The sequence below is a fragment of the Miniopterus schreibersii genome (assembly GCF_964146895.1).
Source record: "Miniopterus schreibersii genome assembly, chromosome: 3".
NCBI classification, from domain to species: Eukaryota; Metazoa; Chordata; class Mammalia; order Chiroptera; family Miniopteridae; genus Miniopterus; species Miniopterus schreibersii.
Genome location: NC_138103.1, coordinates 63,339,750 through 63,362,862, shown reverse-complemented (window position 1 = coordinate 63,362,862; position 23,113 = coordinate 63,339,750). Strand labels below are relative to the sequence as shown.

The 23,113-nt window shown below is 38.4% G+C and overlaps 2 protein-coding genes across 3 annotated transcripts in view; one reads left to right on the top strand and one right to left on the bottom strand.

Annotated features, from left to right (window-relative positions):
- Positions 1-325: 325 nt before the first annotated feature.
- On the bottom strand, positions 326-11,821 carry MTX3 (metaxin 3). Of its 2 annotated transcripts, XM_081131397.1 has the most exons (9): positions 11,699-11,818; positions 11,168-11,237; positions 10,719-10,795; positions 9,455-9,547; positions 8,760-8,942; positions 8,537-8,613; positions 7,889-8,046; positions 6,544-6,632; positions 326-3,630 (listed from the first exon to the last, which is right to left on the bottom strand). In XM_081131397.1, exons 1-9 carry the CDS (start codon positions 11,777-11,779, stop codon positions 3,520-3,522), a joined length of 939 nt encoding a protein of 312 aa, XP_080987523.1. In that variant the 5' UTR covers positions 11,780-11,818; the 3' UTR covers positions 326-3,519. The 2 variants fall into 2 exon arrangements, with proteins under 2 accessions (XP_080987523.1, XP_080987524.1); XM_081131398.1 differs by lacking the exon at positions 6,544-6,632 and having other exon boundaries at positions 3,546-3,630; positions 11,699-11,821.
- A 35-nt stretch (positions 11,822-11,856) lies between these two features.
- The window catches only part of THBS4 (thrombospondin 4), a 79,363-nt gene continuing 68,106 nt past the window's right edge, over positions 11,857-23,113 (top strand). The window contains exons 1-2 of the mRNA XM_081131395.1: positions 11,857-11,923; positions 20,039-20,134. Of these exons, the coding sequence (XP_080987521.1) occupies positions 20,122-20,134 (13 nt within the window). The 5' untranslated portion in view covers positions 11,857-11,923; positions 20,039-20,121. The remainder of the gene's footprint in view (positions 11,924-20,038; positions 20,135-23,113) is intronic.

Genomic DNA, 23,113 nt, shown 5'->3' with positions numbered 1-23,113 from the left:
GAGTAAACCCAGGTGCCATAGGGAGAAAATGATATACTTACAAACGTAAGATCACAGAACTTTTTATATCCTACAGAAAAGGAGTTCTTGGTTTGGGTTTTTTCCTTTTCTGGTGAGGCAAAACGGATCTTTAGATAATTGACTGTTCCAAACCTGAGGTGCTTGTTTCTTTAAACTCAAACATAAAATAAATTACAGTATATTTAACTTATATGATGTATTTATTCATCTGGAATTGAAAACTGGATGCTATTTTTAGAACATTAAATTTTAAATCATAGTTTACGTAGATAACGATAAATTTACTCTATTGAATTTACTTTTTAAAACCCTTTTATTCTGAAATAATTATAGATTCACAGGTTGCAAAAACAGTACAGAGAAATCCTGTGTATCCATCACTCAGCTTTTTGTCTTTGCATTTAAACATTTATATTTTGGTTTTAAAGGACCAAAAAATATAATAGACCCAGTAAATACATATTCTTGGAAGAGGTTCTAAGAAAACATACTACTGACTTCACACTTTTATCACAAGAAGCTGCCTTTAAAAAAATTGGTTTTCTGAGATACTATCACTCTTACCAATTTTTGCCTCTTTTGATGTCTTGTTTTCTTCCACTTTTACAAACTTCTGAAAATTATGACAGCTCTGATTGAAATAAGCTTCCCCATTCCTTCATGTCTATATATCTAGCAATATTAAATGCACAGAAATTACAAATGGAAAGCAATATGCTTTGGATTTAATGTAAAATCTCCAATCTTCTAGTACTCAAAAAATAATACAAACGTACCTAAGTTGAAATTTGTTTTGCTTGTCAATGCCAACCTTTGTAGCGGGGAAAGCACTGTGAAGGAATGACTACCCGCAACGTCCTTTACAGTTTCTACAGTGTTATGAGGAGGGTCAGTCTTACGGATGGCTCATGACAGTTGATGTGGCATCTTTGTCATGTGGGAATTACCTGACCAATTTTCTAATCCTATACCACAAACAAATATAAACATAAACACAGTCCCTTTTATATTCTCCTCCACCATTACCTCCAAAAGAAAACAGGTCACAGCATTTTGTTTAAGACTGTGGACCATTTATCTCAAAAAACTCAACCTTTACACAAAGCATATCCTGACAGGCCGAGCACGAGCTCGCTGTCCAGTCTGGAAAGCTGTTCCTTTCCAAGCACTTCCTACGTGGTGGGATCTCCGCGGTGGCTTGTGCTCCGTGACAGCTTTCTAGCATCTCGCTGGCTTATGCCAAAAAAGCTCAACTAAGTAAACCAATATAGAACTTTTCACCTATCGAAATCACATTTTGCATCTTAGGAAATGTAGTCTGGAAGCATCGTGGCCTATACAGTGTAAGGCTAAAGGCAGTTCAGAGCAGGATTGACCAAAAGGAAATAAATCATGTTTACAGTCATCTTCTCTACTAAAAAGGGACAAATACTTGTTACTTTGAAATGGTGTCTCTTGATTAAACCTTTAGCACATGAAACACTACACTATGCCTATCGGCTCAAGTTTGTATGCTGTAAGAACATGATCTCCCTCATTTTTCTTATTCATGGACATTAGTAGTTTTATTGGCAGAAAAACTTACATAACCTAGGATTATCTTTTTATTTTGCCTATGGAGAAACTTGGAATTAAATTTACCATTCAATTTTATAATCTGTTAGGGTTGGAACAGCTCTTTCTCCCATAAATTTTTTATTTTTCCAAAACTAATTTTAATTGTCCTGTTTTACATGTGTTTGACAATTGTTAAGCCACTTCAAATGTTTTTTGGAAATGTTAATACAAATCCTAACTGAAAATGAGTAACCCTAACTGAAGCATAAACAGATGTGTGGTTAATGTGCTAACCAACCTCCTCCAACATACATCAATCCTAGAAGACAACAAAGTCCTCTGGTCATGATTCCAACAAAGAATATTCATACGGATTTCAGGTCACTGGAAACCAGCAGAATACTAACAATGTGTGCACACACACTCTCCCACCTGTTGCAGAACTTACATGAAATTCATTAGTTACTTTCCCAATTGCATCCAAACAGATGAACAAGATTTTGAAGACCACCGTTTCTCACTTTCGAGAAGAAACATTCACAAGGACTTAAAGATTCCTGCATAAATAGATACCGAAATACAGAACAAAATGAGAGGATGCAGGTCAAACACAGCTGAGCTCCACTCAGCTCAAATTAGACGAGTCTTGACTGCAAAGCTGTTTTCTTAGCATGTGGGTTTCTGCAGGATGTGATAAGATTTGCTGAGCACCATAGTAATCTTTTAAGACACTAACAAACACATGGTCCAATATTTTAAAAATCCCAGAAGTGGTTTTAGGACTACAGAAGCACCTCAGCCACTAAAATAAGATTCTGTTATAAGTAAAATTACTTGCGTAGCAAATCCTTTAACAGTTCAGCAACCAATACATAGAAAATATTCTTTAAAATGTACTGCTACTCCCAGTTATTCCATTGGATCCTTCAACTGTAGTTAAACTACATAAAAAAATAATTAGTTGTCATAAAACTTTTGACTGCATGATATGCTTCTTATGAAAGAACACTGGTCTGAGCCCAGCACGATGGCCTTGGACTGGCACACAGTAGGTACTTCTATTACTCTTGTGGGGGTTCCTTTTGAGTAGTGTCTAAGAATGGGGCAAGTTTCCTTAAGACTTTACAGCCTCGCATAATAAGGATGAGCAACACACTCAGTTTTCCCCAAATCAATCCCAGACAGAGATGACCAGAGTTACTACAAATACATAGGTCTGAAGTTGCCACATTCACCCAATAAACTAAAAGAGCCCTTACTAACCTACATGGAACATATCAGCAAACACTAATGTAATACTGAAGTGCATATAGTCAGATAAATATTATATATAACCACCTTTAATATTTATATATGGTACTAACCCCTCAAAAGATTAGTATTATAAGAGCATAATTTAAAAGCACATTCCTCATTGCTTTTACAGTTAAATACAGGCTTTTCTATGGAAGTAAATAGAGTATTAGGATAATATATTTTTCCTAATGTCTAAAATAGGCATCAAATTTCTAAACAGAAGAAAAAGGCCTCAGCTAAAGGGCCACATACATATTAGATATTCATACTGGTCTAAGAAAACTAAATTAATAAATTAGCTTGAATAAATTAAGGTGCACATTCAGAACAGAATTGTAGCTTTTGGTCAGCAACACGTGAACCAAAGGCAAAAATCTGCCATGATTAAGGCAGGTTTTTTACATACAGTACAGTGTGTTTTCTTTCTCCCTCAAGTTCACTGAGTACTTACTTTGATGGTATTTAAAGTGCATTGCCAAGCTAAAATACAAGCTTCCTAATTTAACAAATAGATGTCGTAGAAAGTTTCTTTTGCTTTAGAGTCTTTCTTGTACCTATTAGCGGCATTTCTTTTTGTCTTCACACACTTGGTATCAGAGATAACGGCAACGATCACGTGACTTTGGATACAAAGCATGCTGCCTGTCAGGGTGACAGCCGCTGTAAGGAATCGCTCTCTTCCGCTGCTGGAGTCAATCTAAGTGTTGGCAGTTTCCGAGGAGGAAGTTGAGGGCTCTGGCGAAGATTGTCATCCATCTGTGGAGAGCACAAAAGGTACATCTGACTAATGGCTGTGGCACCACTTAAGCGGACTGCGGCCTCCCATCCAAACTACAGCCTAGAAGAGTACAGAACCATATGTCTCTAGGGCTGCCAGAGAAACCCTTTCCTTGCAAATAATCTCTTAAGAGTTCTAAATATCATACCTCAAATACCAGCTGACTCAGTATATGTATAAAAGCAACACGGCTCATCCTTGTGCCTTCACAAACTTATAGTAACTCCACAAAATGAATGTTCTGTTGAACTCAAACCATAGCATCACTTGGTTTAAGAGGTCTTCTAATAGTAAAAGCAATACTTCTGCTATACTAAGCTCCACAGTTTACCAAGTTTGTTCACATACAATACCTCATCTGATCTTCCTAACACTATTGTGAAGGGAAAAAAAGCAGATACAATTATTCCCAATTTTACAGATTAGCAAAATGAAGCTCGAAATAGTTAAGGAATTTGCATTCAGTTGCAAAGCTAGTATCAAAGCTGAAGTTTGAACCAGGTCTTATTCCAGCCATATTATTCTTTCAACTCTACCTCATTGCCTCAATGAAAATGACCTGTACTCCTCAAAAAGACCAGCTCTTTCAGATTGAGGGTATTTAGACCAAGGGAAGCTAGGAAAAGAAACAGAAACAAGGATAATCCTTTAGACCTATTCCAGAGGCATTCCAAACACTGAATCAGTTCTAAGTCTGCTCTAGAGAAACAATATGGAGCACATTGAAAATATGCCCCAGGGTTTCAGACTTACCCTAAGGAGTACATTAGCATCCCTGGAAATACTAGGAGAGGGATTATTTAGAACTGAGTCAGATCTTAGAAAACTACCTTTAACCAGAGCACCCTGCAAACAGAACACAAGACTCCGGTCCTGGTGCTGAGCTCAGTATCAGTTTAACTTCAAAAAAGACTAGAAAGCAGATGCCATCAAGACCCAAAACCAACAGAATATAGCATCTTGTTACCCACTTGATATGCACGTTTTTTAGAGTTCTGAATATGTGCAGAAGAAAACTTTCCCCTATCTTGTCAAGACGCTCTTACAGAGCAGAGTGGCAATGCTTTGGCAGAGGCACGCAGGCCTCGTAGGAAAGGGAAGACAATGAAAGATTAACTTTTTTTTTTTAAATTTTTATAATTTTTATTTTTGTTTAAAGTATTACAAATGTCCCTTTTTCTCCCCAATGACCCATTACCCCCCGTTCTGCACAGCAAAAGAAAACAGCCTCAAAATAGAAAGATTAACTTTTAATCTGCCGTGAAAGCAAGTACCTCCGGGGTACTCTTTAAATCAATTGTTAAGATGTCTTTTTTTCCTTGCAAAAACTAAGCTCCTGAAACATAACTCTTTTTTAAATTAAAAAAAAAACCCAAACTCTAGATTTTCTGTCCAAACAGTGAGCGCTAGTAGCCATTAGGATTTGCTGTTCTAATGTCTTACAGCAGAAGTGAACCAAGCTTTAGAACAGGTATGAAGGGGCCGGAGGGAGTGCTGATACAGGGTCAGAAAACTTTCATATATCGATGATGGCGCGAGATAAAGTGTACAAAGTGGTGACAGGGCCTCAGGTTTCACTTTCTGCATATTTAAGTATTTCGTGGTTCTGTTTACATGTCTGTCATGAATTGGCCACATCCAAAAAATGGAAACTATCCTGGATAGCCTTCATGTAGCAGAGAAGTGTCTAAAATAGTTTCAGTAATCTTTCCATTATCCACACTTAACACTTAATATATTTCATCTCATGAGATTTACTGGGTTGGACAAAGAATTTAAACAAACTAGGATTTTATTCAGCTTACTCAAACTTTAATAATGAACTCTTACAGTTTTACTTACTTCTCGAGTTCTAACAACTTATTCTCAAGTTCTGAAGAGAAACAGAACTGTCTTTCCAGAGAGTGGCAATAAACCTGGCTACTAGTAATACTAGCAATGGAAATATAGTCTCATTCATGAGTTAGGTAGCTGACTAGCTGCAAAGCCCATGCTGGAATCCAATTTCTAAGGTTCAAATAACCTAACTCTTGTCACCTGAATGATCTCAGGCAGGTGACATAAGCTACTCTCGAAGCTTCAGTATCCTCATCTGTAAAATGGGGATGACAGAGGAACTGTAAGCATAGAGCTGCTATGAGGATTAAATGAGATAACACATATAAAGCTCATACAATACAGTGCTAGCTAGTGCTATTAGGCTACACTGCCCTGTAAGTTTGTGAAAGAATCAAGTATTATTTATCTGTATATAGAAAAAAGTAAGTTTACCAGATACTTGGGTAAAAAATGCATAACTCTCTTGTAATTTCCCAATTAGCATCACTCTTGAACTTTCCATTGTTGCCTACCCAATTCCTCAATATCTCTCTCACCAAATGAACACCCCAAAATAGCAAAATATCCACACTGATAAAAAATGTGGACAACATTTAGAACCAAGAAGGATAGGAAACAGAAATATAAAACAGTTCGTGTGGAAGAAAAATCAAGACATCATAACACAATTAACTAGAAAGGATAAGCACAGATGCTTCCAATCTCAAGAAATGTTAACTTTCAGAGACAGGAGCAGACAAGCAAGAAGTGTTTTTGTGTCTTTTTTTTTTTTAAAGCCAGGCTTTTGGGTCTCCTAACTTGAAAAATACTAATTGTGTGGTAAAAGTAAACCCAATACCATCATCAGATCTTTCCCCAAAGCTATCAGGCCACTTCTGGCTTCAAAATAATATATTATACTACACAACTTTAGTAAGTGTGCATTTAAACAGCTTTCTGAAAAAATTAACTCCTTTTAAAGGTAAAGTTAATTCATAACCTAAATTACAATATTAACTGCAGAAAGGAAAATACTAAATTACTATTTAAAAGTTGATAGAAGTAAACTTGACCTTTTCAATCAAGTTGGATTCCTTATTTACAAGCTGTGTGAGTTTCTGCAGATTTGCGTCTACCGTTTCTTGTCCAGCAGGAAAGATGCCTAAGAAGCCAGAGACAGAAATTAGAAAGACAGATTTTGAAAGCCTTTAAAGCTGTTTACATTAAAAGAATTTTTAGTCTATCCACCCTCTCCAGTGGCCCACCCTCCAAAAAAAAATGGCAAAGAGAAAAACCATTCTGGGTTCAAAGGCAAACTTAAGTGGGAAAGTAATGCTCTAAAACCAAACTGTAAACAAAAGGACTAAATTTGTCCACAGAGTAGACACTGTAGGCCAAATGGGATGCAGCCAGCCAAAGTAATTAGTAAAAAAGCACAGCAGTCCTCCTTTCCTTCTCAAATATAAGTGGTGCCTTTCCCCACCCATTCCAAATAGGTCTTTAGTTACAACTCTGTGGATAGCTTTCTAAGGCAGTGACTCCCAAACAGGCATCCACCCGATGTCTACAGGATTTGGAGGGCCTTAAAAAATACAGATTCCTGAGATGTAGCCCTAAGAAACTCTAATTTGGTAAATCTGGCATAGGACCCATGCTTCTGAATTTGTCCTGTACACAGGTCTGCCAACCTCTGCTTCAACATAACAAAGCTGATGTTACTTAATTGCATGACCCCAAACTACTGACTCCTCCCTACATACAAAACACCTAACCACCCACAAAACAAACTGTCGCTCAGCCAGCTACCTTTACAACTCCTGTTTCTTAAAACGACAATTTCTCCCAATATGAATTTAGTATCCCAATCACTTAAGCATAAAGCCTCACACTCCCAATGAATCATATCCTAAATGACAGGTGCCCTCTGCTACTATACCTCTAGTCTGATACAATCAGTTTCAAGTAGTGGAATCATGGGGGTGTACCTCACCAAAATCAACCTGCTACTGATTTCTGTTCATGCAGGAAAATGCTAGAAGCAACATTTAAAGTTATTTGCCCATTTGCGTTAGGAAAAATGCTATCTTAATAAATACCTCAATAAATACCTGTGGTTTAATCTTTTGGAAGAAAATGACCCACTTCAAAGGGGCAATATTTAAAGAAGACCAAGGAGCAAGAAATGTATAAAATCCAAAAGAACAGACGAAAGGCAAACATTCATTTCTCTATTTAAATAAGAACATATGGAAATAAAGATAAAGTTGGAAAAACGGAACTTTTTGAAGCACTATAAACCAGCACTTAAAGACAATCCTCAAACTTCTTTAATAAGTAATGAATCTTGCTTATACGTCCTTAGGAGAATTTGCAGATACTCTATACAAACAAAGATTAGCTGAAGAGGAGCCAGCTTACCTCCAAGACTAAGCCTAAAATAACTGCTTAGGATGTCATCACAAAAGCGACACAGGTTGGAGAGCTGTTTCAAATGTTCTTGCAACTGAACTTTAGGGAAGCGAACTTTATAAAGAGGTGCGAGAAAACCAAACACATAGGCATCCAAGGTAGAAGGCCTAAAAATAAAGTCAGGATTTTTTAAAAGTACACAAGAAAACATTAACTTGGATTGAAAAATAAATAAAAATTCTCAAATATATTAGTCAATTCTGAAGTATAAAATTTAGTCCTTTAAAAGGTTTACTGCCCATTTTAGCTTATAATAATGATGCAAGTAGAATTTTACTTGGTAGTTTTTTTATACTCTAACCATTTATTTTATTTAGAAGAAAATTCAGTTGTAAATTAAGATTCATTTTTACTCACAAGTGTTATACAGGGACTGGAGACAGGGTGGAAATAGCCTTAGATGTTTTCAGTTCACATATGCAGTATATTAAGTCAATGTTAGATTATCAACAACAGTTTCCCATAGTAAAAATCCACTAAATATTTTTAAAGTGAAAAACTCATTAGGGGAGCGGGAAGACAAGGAGACTTGCTTTAAATAATTGCTCACTGAATATATGCACAACATCAAAATGATTTTTAAGGGAATGCACTCACGTATCTCCAAAGAAAAACTGAGACGTTCCCAATCTGTTTGACAGAAGATTTAGACACTCCTTGGCATCTCTGTATATCTAATAAGGATGACATTACATCTCAGAGATAGGAAAGATGCTCTAAAACTCCTTTTTAGGCAGGTATCTATAGATTAGTTCATCTCTACTACCTTTAATGTCCCTCCTCAGGAGGGCCCTGGCTCTGACAGTAATCACAACCATACCTGTGCTTCCACTTCTCGGAGGTGGTAGAGAGGCGGCTCTCCTCTGGTCAGGAGGATCCTCGTCAATGCTCCCTTAGACATTCTTCCAGGAAGGATCAAACTCAAGGGAAAGGGAATTCGTGAAGCAAACCATGGCTTTGTCACAGTAAAGTAATTGTCACTTTCAACCCAGAATGTGTGAAGCTGCAAAAGAGGAGAAAAAAACACTACAAGGATGTTCTTTTATTTAAAAAAAGATCACTCAATTGATGTGCAAGTTTTTATAAATGTCTTTGTATAAAATGACTTTGTACAAATTTTCCAGTTAGAAAGACTCAAAGATTAAACAAGATTTTAAACGTGAGTTTTGTGGATTTCTATATCCCAGTACCTAGAACAAGGCCTAGCACATAGTAGGTGCTTAGTAAATATTTGCTGAAAGAATGGATTCCAGTTCACCCAATTCTAAATATGGAATAACAAGCTCCATCTTTCACAAAGACTTTTTATTTCCAAAATGGCATCATCTTTCATTTTATTGTTCTACATACTAGTTGAATGTAGAACAGAATTCAGTTTTACAGGAACATGAAAGAATCAAGATTAATACACAAATGAAATTTCCTCTCTTAAGCCTTTTTCATTGTTTTCCTTCTAAACAGACTAAGTACATTTTAGTAGATCATTAAAATATGGTAATATTCACCACTGCTCACCACTGCAGGAAGAAGCTTCTCTTCAAGGAGAGCAATGTAAGCCAGTGTATCTGCCCCTTGTTTTGCTGAGAGTTCATAATCAGCATTATATTTCTATTGAAAAATATAAAACAACAACCAAAAAAACCTCAGAAGTCAAAAGCATCCCAAATCAGTAAAGCTAAATAAATTAGGATTCCTATGTATTCTTCCTCAAAAATGGCAAATATGATATTAAAAGGGGGAAAAATACATATTTAGTGACAAATGCTGCTTAATGCAAGTCAAGTTCTTAGCACAGCATCATGCATATAGTAAAGTCAATAATTGTTATGACTTTTTATTCACTACTACTTCTTCAGTAATTAATGAACAGTTTAATACAAGCTTATTAAATAGAAGCTATTATTATTTTTATTAACAGTAAGTAAAGTGTTCTAACTTTTTCCCCCATGAAAAAAGAAAGAAAACCTTCCAATTTAGAAAAGTTCTACATTTTGTTGCCATGAGATTTCTTTTAAAAATTAAATTAAAAAGTGGCCCTGGCCAGTGTGGCTCAGTTGGTTGGAGCATCATCCCATACACCAAAAAGCAGTAGGTTCAATTCCCAGTCAGGGCACATGCCCGGGTTGCGGGTTTGATCCCTGATAGAGGTGCATGGGGGAGGCAGTCAATCACTGTTTCTTTCTCTCTTTCTCTCTCTCCCTTCCTCCCTCTAAAAAAAACTTTTTTAAGTATTGGCAAAACCAATGATAACTTTTGCATTTATATAAATCTTTACATGTTTATATATTTTGAATACATTATAAAAATAATTACATGTTCAGATATCTTGAATACAGTATTTCATGAAACATTTAACTGCAACTATCAGTTAAGTGTTTTTAAAGAATAAAATAAATAATTGCTAGTTGGTGGGATCTCAGATTTCATACCTAGCACAAAATGTGTAGCAAGTATCTAACTAAACTGACAATCATATCAATAAGTGTTAAGATGGCTAAATTGAATCTTGGTTATACCTAAACTTCAACAAAATCCAAGCAAAGTGCATGAAAATATAAATGGAATATAGGTCACTTTATGACTTTCAAATCACAGTACAACTCATGAGTTAGAGCAGTCATTTTCAAATCTTTTTATATTAAACCCCAGGTATCTCCAATGTCTACTGACTTGGCAAAAAGAAATTTCTGAAAAATCCGCAATCCTTACAATGTGGTGTGTGTTTTTAAAAGCGACATGCAGGGATCAACAATCTACTTCTTCAAAAGGAACCACCCACCTGTTTTCTTAAAAAGTTTAGTATTTTTGCTGGTTGAGAAACAATGTTGTCTTCGGTGGTCAAAACTGGTACATCTCCTATAACCAAAAAAACCCCAAAAAACAGTTTACACACAAGGAAACATTTTTCTTTCCTCTTAAGAGATTCCAATACTCTAAAAAGCATACCAGTTGCACATTTGGAGGGGGGAAGTGAGTAAGCTCATCTTAGTTTTTTGCAGTTTCACAAAGAGCATTCGAGAGAAACATTTCCTTTCTCGTAATTTCCACCGATTTGGCTGCACGTTGCAGGACTGCTCGGAAGGATCAAGCATAAGCAGCGCACAGCCAGGGCCACGGTGGAAAGCGCCTGAAGCCCCAGGGTATTCCACGGCTCTACGCCTCGGAGCTTCAAGGCGGGAGGGGGGGCCTTAAAGGGGGCAGAGGGGGAGCTGAAAGTTTACACTGTACCTCGTGAGCCCCTCCAGGTGTGATCTATGACAGTGACTTTCAACGGTGCACCAGAAAACTTGGCGTAAGCCTGAAACAGAGTTTGCAACAAAACGTTTTAGGCTGAGTACGTAATGCATGTCTGCGGAGCTGCTTTACTTCACAGCCGGGTTCCCCGAAGGCTGAGCCGCCAGCCAGGGGGCGCGTCCCTCCCCGGATCTCTAGCCGGGGGAGCACGCGCGCCGCTGCCCGGCTTTCGGGAACCTCGTTCCCCCAAGGATTCCGGGGGTGCAGGGCGCGCTTGCGCACCTCCCCCGCTCCGGGCTTTCGCTGCACGGCTTAGATAGCTTTGCAAGGATGAGAATAACTCGGAGGCGCGAGGAAAAGCGATGGGTCAGAGGCCAGGTTGTAGCGCATCAACCGCAGGAGCAGCGACACGCCGGCCTCGGGCCCGCGGGGAACCGCCGCGAGCCGCCGGCCCCGCGCCCGGCCGGCCTCCCGCCGCTGGCCCCGCCCCTTCCTTCCCGCCCCCGACCCGAGAGGCGGCCTCACCAGCACCACCAAGGATTCGCTGTGTACCGATGGGAGCCCCCAGCCCCCTCCCCAGCAACTGAGCTCCAAGGGGGCCGCCATCTTGCCGGGGCCAACCTCTGCTACCCGGAAGGACTTCTGCAGCCCAATTTCCGGCAGGTGAAAATAAGGGGCGGGGCGAGGGGCGAGGGGCGAGGGGAGGGGAGGGTACCTTTGGGCTCTGGAGAGATGCAGCGAGGACCACAGGTGGGTGAAAAGCGCGTTTAGAATCGCCTTGGCCTAGGAGATAGGAGGCCTGGGCCTTAAATCAGACCCACTAAGTCATTCCTCAAATATTTATTGGATGCCTAATAAGTATTTGAACCTCACTACCCTGATCCTAAACTAACCGGTGTGTAAGATAGGTAAGACAGTTTATTTACAAGATTGTTGTGTTTAAAATTACGGCATGAGGGAAATAAATTTGGCATACCCTTAATAACTGTAGGCACTTAGGAGTTGTTCAGCCTCTCCCCCATGTCTTTGGCCTCGCCTCGTTCCACTCCCAGTCTCGATTGTGTCATCCTCCTGTGAACTCGCTGCGCCCTCCTTGAAAGTAACGCTCTTCCTGCCACTTGTCAGGTGAATTCCGCCTGCCTTCGGGATGAAATGTTTCTTCCCTGCCATTGCTTCCTCAGAAATGAGCTTAACTGACACTTTCTCTGGGATGATTTACAAATTTAGGAACTTCTAGGTTCCTGCAGCCTAACGTACATACTTGACTTGCAGCTTCTGTCCCTAGATGCACACCTTTCGCCTTTCTCCGCAGGAAGCTCTTTGAAGACAGGACAAGGCTGGCATCAAAGAAGTGACACCTGTGCAGTCCCATAGGGCCCTGTGTTTGAAAGGGCCCAGCTTGCCTTAATGTTCTGCTGTTATCTTGAAATTCTTAATTTTTTAAAACCGACTCTCCTTTTTTTTTTCCAACTGGGCCCTGCAAATCACGGAGCCGGTTGTATCTGTGAGCCTAATAAAGATGAACTAAATGTTTTGAACATCAAACTGACAATTTGTCAGAAAAACTGTTAAAAAGAAAAGATAGGCCTTGGGAATGCCATGATCCTAACATGTTTACAGGGTCCTAGAGTTAGGACTTTGGTGCTGCATCTTTTTTTCCAGAAGGCACAGTAGTCATCCTGGGATGCCCTCCTAGTCATTCAGTTTTTTTCTTTCCTCTGTCCAACTGAGATAGGTGGGTCCCCTTAAATAACTGAGAGCTCAAAAGAAACTTCTGCAAATGTTCATAGAGTTACAATTCAGCAAGTAATTGTTAGGCACTCCCATACTGTTTACATATCTATCTAAATTACAGTGTCAGCTAAAACCTTTTGTCAGGTTTCAAAGGCAAGAGTTCTCAAAAATGGGAAGGAAAAAGTATGTCAAAGGAGGGAATCCATTAATAATACTATTTAATTGGGAAATGCTTAACATATGTATTATTAAAACTAAATATCAAAACATTTATTGAGCAGCTACTGTGTCCAAGACACTGTAAAGCTCTGGGAGAATACAGAGATAAATGATACATGAATTCTATCCTCAGGAGTTTATAGTGTATAAAGGAGACATACAACTAGGTGTAAGAAGTCAGATTATCATGAGTAAAGTTAGAGATAAAAATAAAATTCTATGGAAGCACAAAGCAGGAATGATGCCCCCTCTGTGGGATTATTGGAGGCTAACTGTTCAGTGTTCAGTAAACACGGTAGTTCAACTTTCAGATTCAAGTAATGGGATCTCCCTGTTTTGAGGGTCAAAATTTCAAACCATAAAGCTCAGAGTCCATATAGTACAATCAGGCATTTAAAATATCATACACGGAGAATGTGGATTCCCCGAGTCTTGGTTGGGGGTGGTTGGGGGTGGAAGTAGATGCACATTCCTTGTGGACACATCATTCATCAGTTCAGCCCTCTTCCTTATTGCTGCTGTTACATACGGCAACTTCATTTGCTTTAAAGAGAAATTAAATCTCTTAGCATTGAATTAAGATAGAGAATAGCATGCTATTGCATCTGATAAGAGAATCCTTCTCACAGGTTTATTTGTGCCTATTTAATAGCAGTCTTTTATTGCTGCAATTCCTCTTGAGAGTCTGTATTTACTAGATTGAATTTTAAAACCCTAGTGCAGCTGATTTCACAACCAGGCTGAATATTGTTCCAGAGAACCACACAGAAAGCTGGAACCTTCGGAAATTATGCCTGGTATGGGCTGTTGGCCCCTGTGTCTTTTTCTGGTTGCTGAAGTGTATTATTGTTCAGAGTTCATCAAAATTATCTGCAAAACATTCATGTATGTGTGGGATGACCTGAATCACAGCTTTTTAATGAGTATTCCAGACAATGTTTTCCCTGAAAAAGAAAAATTATTTTTCAAAAGATGGACAATAAAAATGACTTCATGTAGTGATAGTCATCTAAACTCAGGGGACCTGACCTTGGCATCTATTCCTATCCCTCGTGTACTTCTTAACTTGGGAGCCATGGTGCAGGTCCTATTAGCATCTTTTTATCTGGGTTATTAAGCATCTGTGAAATGGTGCTATCAGCAAAGATGACAGGCTTGTGGCAAGTGCTCATGTAGTATGATTCCTTATGGGGAAGTTGAACTAGGGAGCCTGAATATTCTTTTCAACTCTAAACTTCTATAATTCAATTCCATGTCCAGATATAGAGTCCTTGGGAGGAAAAAAACAAACACTGAATGGAAATCAGGACAGCTGGTTTCCTGACTGAGTCTCCGATTAGCTATATGACTTTGTGCCAAGCATTTTACCTTTATTCCTCGACCCCTTCACTTATACAGAAAAGGTTCTTTTAGCTCTGAGATACTATCATTCTATGGGTAATGAACATTTAATAATAGTTGACATTCATGGAGCAATTTCTATATGCCAGAAATTGTTTGAAGTATCCAGTATAACTCATTGAATTTTTATAACTTCATGTGGTAGGTACTGTTTTGTTTCTGTAATTTCAGGAAAGGAATTGAGGCACAAAGATGTTAATTAACCTTCCCTAAGATCACCTAGCCAATAGGTGATGGGGCCAGGATTTGATCCCAGCTAGTCTGGGCTTATATTCTTAGCCACTATGTCATACTGCCTGTAGCCTTCTAAGTAATTCATTAAAAAACCTAGTTTCACTCAGACTGGGGTTATCAATGCCATGATATTGCCATTACTTGTTTCAATAGTATTTGTTTAGTATTAAGCCATTAAACAAGTTCATTAAGCAACTTCTGTATGTCCAGCACACTGTAGTCTGTCAAGGAATAAAAACTTATGTTCATGCTTTTCAGAGGGATAGTTGATAAAACAAGGCCTGCATATTTGAGGTAACTATAGATGATTAGGTACCATTTTGTCAAGCAGATCACAAGTCTAGTGTGGTTTTAGACAAAGGTTTTAATGTACTGCAATGCTTGGCAAAGGCCTAATGGAAGAATTAGGACTTTAGCTGACCTTAAAGGATGGGTACACTGGGTTTAGATTGGCACAGAGCAAAACATTCCACATGGACTATGCTACATGAGCCAAGGCAGAAAGATGGAATGACTGGCAAAGACTCTGAAGACAAGTAAATGGATGCTGGATTCAATAAAAAGTTGGAGACTGATCAGAAAGACTGTTGATTGACTAACTTGAGAACCAGAATTGGTGATATCGGAAGGCCTGGGGATATGGAGTTTTGAGGAGATAAAAAAGAAGAGTAAAAGCCTAAATGCAGCATTAATGGATTCACTGTTGTGGCTGGAAGGTGGAATGCTCTTGTTGCATAGACACCGTAGGAGGAAAGGTTTTGTGAACCCAAAATTGTATTAAGTTAAGCAAAGTTTTGTGGAAGATGAAGTGAGGAAATGCTGCTGAATAATATTAGAAGAAAGTCGCCTGGCACTGAGCATTTTTCATTGACTGGATTGTTAGAAATCCAACTGCAAGGGATCCCATAGCTGCTTTCCCTCCAGAAAAAAGAGGGAAAAATCTGCAAGGGATTACTGAAGAAATTGGTATTAGCAACAGGGTCAGGCATAAGACCATGAAGAATATGACACAGATAAAGGAAGGAAAGAAATTGGACAGGAGCAGAAGACCCAAGGTAAAATCTACGTACATATGAAAGCAAAGTTGGCTGCTAGTCAGCGAAAGTCTTAAGATGACCTAGAGAAGATGGGTGGGGTCCTAGGAGTTACCCTAGGAGCTGAAGGTTAAGGTCAGCAGCTTGAGCAGTGGAGCTGGCATTGAAAATGAGAGACATGCTTTCTCTCTGACACGAGGAAGTTTCAAGGGGAGCATGGGATGCTGAGTTAGCACAAACCAGTTACCTTCCAATTTCCCTGTTGCATTAGGAAAAAATCAGAAAAGCCTGAGAGAAAGATTTGGGCTTTGAAAACAGAGAGAATAATTTAGAGAATGTACCAGGGAGTTAGTAAAAAATGAGTGGAAGAATTGCTGACAGTGGCAAAGGTTAAATTTAAATTAGTATGAAGGAGATAAATCAAGTGAGAGCCATGGGCAGGCTAATAATTAGGTGCCCTTTCAAACATTCTTTAAATATTTATCCAACCTTTTTTTTAAAAAATGGAAATGAAGTTAGCTAGAGAATGTAGCAGGATAGATTTACATTTTACCAATTCTGCCTGTTAGAAGTTCTGTGGGGTGACCTGGGTTTAGTATCCCTTAAAGCTTAGTCCTGAGAATGATGTAGAAAAGAGGGAGAAAGGGGTCCTAGGAATTGCCCTAGGAACTGAGAGAAGGTGGAATCTACAGCTTCAGCAATGGCATTCAGCCCTCTTTAAGTCCAGCTGAGGTGGCACAGTTGCATGGAATCCTTCTACGGTACTTTGCTGCCCAGAAGTTTAAGTGGGGAACCGCTCTTTTATTCATTTGGTATCAATGTTATCAGGCAGTGATGTATATTAAAAGTGATTCATTTTGCTCCTCCAGCATAGTGAACCTGTTGCCTATGTTTTGTATTAAAAAGAATTAAATGAAACAAAAATTATATCTTCTGACGTAGCGATCAATTTAATATAAAAACAGGAATATTATATTTTAAAAGTGATGATGGTAAAGGGTCCTAAATGGAAATAAGGTTTCTATACTTCATTCAAAGTGATAAAACATCGTATGCCAGTGGATTGCGATGTTATATGCGTACATTGTAGTACCTAGAGGAACCACTAAGAAAACTATACAAATTGATGTACTCAAAAACACTAAATAAATCAAAATAGATTTCTAAGAAATGTTCAAATAACCCACATGCAGGAGAGAGAGAGAAAGTAATAATTAAATGATTAACAGGGATCAAGCAGAAAACAAACAATAAAAAGACAGACTTAAACCCTACAAAATCAACAATTCCTCTAAATGTAAATGGTTTGAATACATCAGTTAAAAGACAGATTGGCAGAGTGCATGAAAAAGAAGACAAATATATGCTATCTACAAGAAGCTTCCAACATAAAGACATAGGTTAAAGATAAAAGGGTGGGGAAAGCTATACCATGCAAACATTGATCAGGCAAAAAAACAACAACAACAAGTTGATCCATTAATATCAGATAAAGTAGACTTCAGAGCAAAGAATACTGCTAGGGACAAGGGGGATATTACGTAACAATGAGTGGGCCCATCCACCAAGACATAGCCGGCCTAAAGCGGGAACCAAGCAGCAGTGCTTCAAAGTACATAAGCAAAAACTGATAGAAGTGAAAGAACAAACACAAAAATTATAGTTACAGTTATGCCCCACTCTCAGCAATTGATAGAAGCACTATACAGAAAATAAGCAAAGCTCTAGATAAATTAAACAACAGGACCTAATTGACATTTATAGAATGTTATATCCAAAAACATCAGAACACACATTCTAAGAGCTCATGGAACATTCACCAAGGTAGACCATATACTGAGTCATAAAGCAAACCTCAAAAAATTTTCAGTAAAATCATACAAAATATGTTCTTTGACCACACTAGAAATCAGTAACAGAAAGACTTAAACTCTTCAAACACTTGGAAATTAAACAACATACTCCTAAATAATCAACGGGTCAAAGACAAAGTCTGAAAGAAAAAAATACATACAATTAAATAATGAAAATACAACAAATTCTATTAAGAGAATGAAAAGAAAAGCCACAGACTGGAAAAAATATTTGCAAAACATATATGTGTTAAAGGACTTATATCCAAAAATATACAAAGAACTCTTAAGACTCAACAAGAAAATAAAGAACCCAATTTGAAACTGGGGGAAAAAGATGTGAATATATGCCTAATCAAAGAGGACCTACAGATGGAAATAAGCATATGAAAAGATGCTCAACATCATAGGAATTACAAATTAAAGCAACAATGAGATACACTATACACCTGTTAGAATGGCTAAAATTAAAAAACAAAAAACAGAATACCTGATAATCCCAACTGATTTGCAAGGCTGTGGAGCAGCAGAAACTCTCATTCATTTCTGGTGGGAATACACAACTTGGAAGACAGTTTGGCAGTTTCTCCTGAAGCTAAACATTGTCTTACCATATGTTGTGGGTTGAATTGTTCCCTCGTCGTGCCCCCCCCCAAAAAAAATAAAGGTATGTTGAAGTCTTAACCCCTAGTACCTGCAATGTGACCTTATTTGGAAATAGGAATTTTGCAGATGTAATCAAGTTACGATGAGATCATACTGAATTAGAGTGTAATCAAACCCAATGACTGTTGTCCTTATACGGAGAAGGGACATAGAGACACAGAGATGGAGAGGCACAGGCACACGGAGAGGGGAGATAGCCATGTAAAGAGGGAGGCCAAAATTGGAGTGATGCACCAGCAAGCCAAGGAATACCAAGGGTTGCTGACAACCGCCAGAAGCTACAAGCCTTATTGTGCTGGGCACATGAGTACTTGAGACATTCAGAAACTTCAACCAGATGGCAGCTAAAAATGTGGACCATTTGCCTTCATGGATCTTTGTATTTAGGACATCTTTTCTCAGCAGGGCCACGAGATTTAAATGTTTCCCCAGAAGTGCTGCTGAGCCTTGTTCAGCTGACCGTATGGCTCTCCACAGTTTGTAACGATGATTGAGGAGCTCTCCAGGACACAATCTCAGCACTAGATGAAGTCCTGTGTACCACTGGGCTTGAGTCTACCTTGGCAATCATTGGAATTGTCCGTATGATCTACAACTAATCCAGCATCCTCTATTTTGGCTAGGGACACATTGCAGAGTTTTCTTTGAGAAAAAGAAATGTATAAAAATGTTATGTTTGAATATATATACAGGGGTGGCCAAAAATAGGTTTACAGTTGTGAGTATGCCAAACAGTTTATGCCTATATCATTATTTATTAATTATTGTATTATTTATTTGTATTACAACTGTAAACCTACTTTTGCCCACCCCTGTATATTCAAATATATTCTATATATTCAAGTCAATGGAGGAAATACAAAGGAATTTATATGTATATATTTATAATGTATATATACACATCATGTTATATGTAATATAATTACATTTAATTTATATAATAAAACATAATTAATTATATTTAATATATAATATCAATTATATGTATCACTATATTATAATATTATGATACCAAATATAATTATGTTTGTAAAGTATATTATACAATAATTTATGTGTATATAAATTTCTTTATGTTTCCTTCATTGAATTAGCCCCATTTACTAGGGGAAAAAACACATTAAATTCACAAGCCTCATTTTTTAATGGTGGTAATTAAAAAGTTATGAATAAAAGTTATGAATATATATTTCCTGAAATGTTTGAAAAATGAATATGTAAAATAATCCTAGTTATTTCCAGAACTTAAGTCATTCCATGATACTGTTCAGTTTTGAGAGAGCTATATTAACGTTTACAGATTAATAGGCGACCACTGATGAAGAGCAATAAGCACTGCTTTGTGAAATCCTGCCATCTGGATAAGCAGGGATTCATTATTGAGGGATTCTTTGCTTTATATATAAGTAGTCCTAAATACCAAACTCCCCTAGCATTTAAAAAAAAATAGTCTATATATACACAAATTCTATCAATTGTGTAAAATGACACATATTTGGTCTGAAACCCCATTTATTGTATCTTCTATTGAAATGTCAGTCATTACTCACATCAGTGTTTCAAATGTCATCTTAGCAACTAAAAGGCGTTGGTGTACATTTTGAGTGATGGAAGTGACTTAGAAAGATGTAAGAGTCCAGTGAGTCTGAAGTGGTGTCACAGGACAGTTTTACGCCTGTATTGTTCACAGCCCTTGAAATCTCCCTGCTTCCTGTATTCCTCAGGGTGCTGAAGCCACAACATTAAAACCCAGCCACAGTCCTACTGAGCAGGCGTACGGGAGAAAGGGATACATGTTGGCCACGTGATGAAACGTCTCTGTATGTAAATACTTGTGAATTCCTGTTAATTTTATATGACTGTATCTGCTCACACATAGGGGGCTCACACATAAATGTGCACCTGGTTTTCTACTTTAAATGCAGGGCTAACTAAGTCCTATATCCCCACAGCACCCAGCAAGCACATAACAGATGCTCATAGTTGATGGAGCTCCCTTAAGGGGGAGGGAGGGACACAAAACATGTTTGACTATTTCAAAATCAGAACTTTTATCGCCTATTTCGTTTTCAGTGTCAGACTCATCTTTTGCTTCTCATCACAGTGTCCACCCCTCCTTATAGTGGTTTCCACTGACGTCTGTTCTCTTTCCATTGCATCTTCTCCCACACTTCTGGAACATTCCTTCTTTTGCCGATCCCTATCTCCACAAGGCATATGCATCCTTTTGCTTCCCAAGACTTCACGCCTTCTGTTACTGTCCCCACAGCCTTTCATTCCACACCTCTGATCTCCATCATAAGGGTGGGACAATAAGAATATTACGTGAATAAACACAATTCCCCCCCTTTGCTGGAGTAGATAATTAAGTGACCTTGACCCCGCATCCAAGAGTAAGTACCGAAAACCAACAGCGTAAAGGAGCGTGAACAAGGCAAGTCCAGAGACGGTTCTCTTGGGCATATTTTCCACTGGCTCAGAATGAATAGCCAGAGTGGTGCTCCAAGAACATGTGTGTATGTGCAAGGGTGGGCGGAGGGAAGCTTACAAGGCAAGAATTGTTATAGAAGCTTCTTCAGGCAAAAATACATATATCCCCAGAGGATCTCCATTCTAAAAATCCTCTTTTCTCTGATCTCTTTATGTGTAGATATATTCATTATGTATGTGGACCTGTTTTAAAAACAGTGTCTTTTTACATTTATTTTTCTTCAAGAAAATTTGTACTTGCAGATATGGCCAACAGTTTATAAAAATTAAGACAGACCAGTTGATTCTCAATTAAACTACTCATCTGTCCATAAGTATCTTTCTCCTATTTGGATTTCATAAGCCAAATGGTGTCTTAAAATTGGCAAATGTAGTTGCAATTCTGTTGAACATAATTTTTTATGGAAAATGTTATGAGTACAAAAACGACATCTAGAGGTGACTGTCAATATATTTTTTCTTTGCATGTACTTTGTACTTGTTTCTGTGTTTTAAAAATACCTTAGGATAAGGTTGGGTAACAAAATTAGCAATAGAATTATTGGATTCTTCCTCACAATAACCCCAGGGATAGTATTATACTGATTTTATAAGTATACTTCTTTCAATCCGTTTATTGAGTTTACTAAATGCTGGCACCAGTGATACCAAGATAATAAGATGTAGTTCTTGTCACTGAGTGGTTTACATCAGAGGAGACAAACATGTAACGTCCATTCTGTGTGGTTGGTGCTGATGGGGCAAGTTCAGGGTATTACAAGATTATGGAGGAAGGATAATTCACCCCCTGCAGGGGGCTTGGAGATAAAGCAGTGTCAGGTGAGCTCCCTGCAGGCAGCTGACCAGGCAGCAGTTCTCAGCAAACATAATAGCTTCAATAAAAAGACGTGGAGCAGAGAAATAGCACATTGTGGTTTGAGAACTATGTGTCATTCAGCATCTCAGGAGGGCAAAGTGAGCAGTAGATAATGATGAGAAATAAGGCGACACAGTCAGAGGCCTATGCAGCCACGCTAAGGAATTTAGACTTGGGGCACCAAGGGTAAATATCTTATCCTGAAAAGTGATTACATGAGGATTTTTTTATCAAATGCCATTTGTCTCCAAAGTCTGTTCTTTTTACATTAAATCATACTCCCTTCATAGACATTCTCAAAGTTAACTATTTACCAAAGATGTAGATAAATCATATTGTAACAAGGAAAAAAATACCAATTTGGAAAATACTTAAATAACATTATTAGGGAAAAGCTAGTGTTATAATCCTACTTTCAACATTCTTTGAAGTTTGAGTCACCGATTAGACATCTTTTACTCTCATATTTTATACCATACCATGCACTCTATTTGGTTTTGTTAACTGTCATTCATATTAAAATAGCAAACTCTCCAGCATCTAATACTGGGCTTACACTTGGTGGGTGCTGCACAACAGGCACTCTGCTCTTTAGACATCCAGCCACTGCCTTCAGGAGCTGCCTGACATAGATGTGGACCTGGGACCAGACCTTCACATCAAGGACACATCCATCAAGGCACATTTGCTGGGCCTGATGGGAGCAGAGGCCTCTGGCATCGGGGATTGACATCCCCTCAATGGATGTCAGGGGAGGCCCGGTTGCTAAGGATGACTCTGCTGCCCCTAAACCATTAGCATTTCCCAAAAAGGAGCAGGGGCCCAAGGACTGTGCCCTCGGCTGTGTTTACCAGCCACGCGGCCCCAAGAGGGCAGGGAAGCACCCCTCATGATGCCCTCATGCTCCAACCTAATGTGAATAGTCATTCTCTTTCACCAAATCATTTAAGTAGAAAGGGAGCAGAGAAAGTGAACTATGATCACTTGGTGCAGAGCAGAGAGCAGAGAGAGAACATTTATATTCAAGAATAAATTGTCTAAGCAGTAAATGTCACTGGGGTGAGTCCTGTAATGAGACAGGAGAGAAACATCGGACAGTTGAGGAAACTCCAGAAGGAGAAAAAAGGAAAGCCTGAGAACTAAACAAGAGAGCATTAAATGTATAGAGATTCCGAAAAGGACTTCTGATGGTGGTGGGAAGACCATAACTGGTCCATGCCCCTGCCCAGGAGATGGTGGAGGAACTATTATTTCAATGGAAATTCGGTGCAAAACTTTGTTTCATATTTCTCTTTAGAAATTTAATTAAATGCTCTGATTCTTATAAAAGCAGGGAATGTAATCTTTCCAGTAAGAACAAGTTTGGTTTTTTAACACTTTGTATTATAGACTGAACGAGTTGCAAGTTAAGTACTGTGGTTAATTCCCGGGATGGGGCATGAAGAGTGGGATT

What these genes read in the sequence shown, in the direction of transcription:
- MTX3 (XM_081131397.1), bottom strand. Translation starts at nt 11,779, where the DNA reads ATGGCGGCCCCCTTGGAGCTCAGTTGCTGGGGAGGGGGCTGGGGGCTC. An exon ending in TAAACTTTTTAAGAAAACAG is followed by an intron (nt 9,548 to 10,718) that starts GTGGGTGGTTCC and finishes ATTTTTCAATAG; the next exon opens with AAATATAATGCTGATTATGA. An exon ending in AATCCAACTTGATTGAAAAG is followed by an intron (nt 3,631 to 6,543) that starts GTCAAGTTTACT and finishes TGCTCTCCACAG; the next exon opens with ATGGATGACAATCTTCGCCA.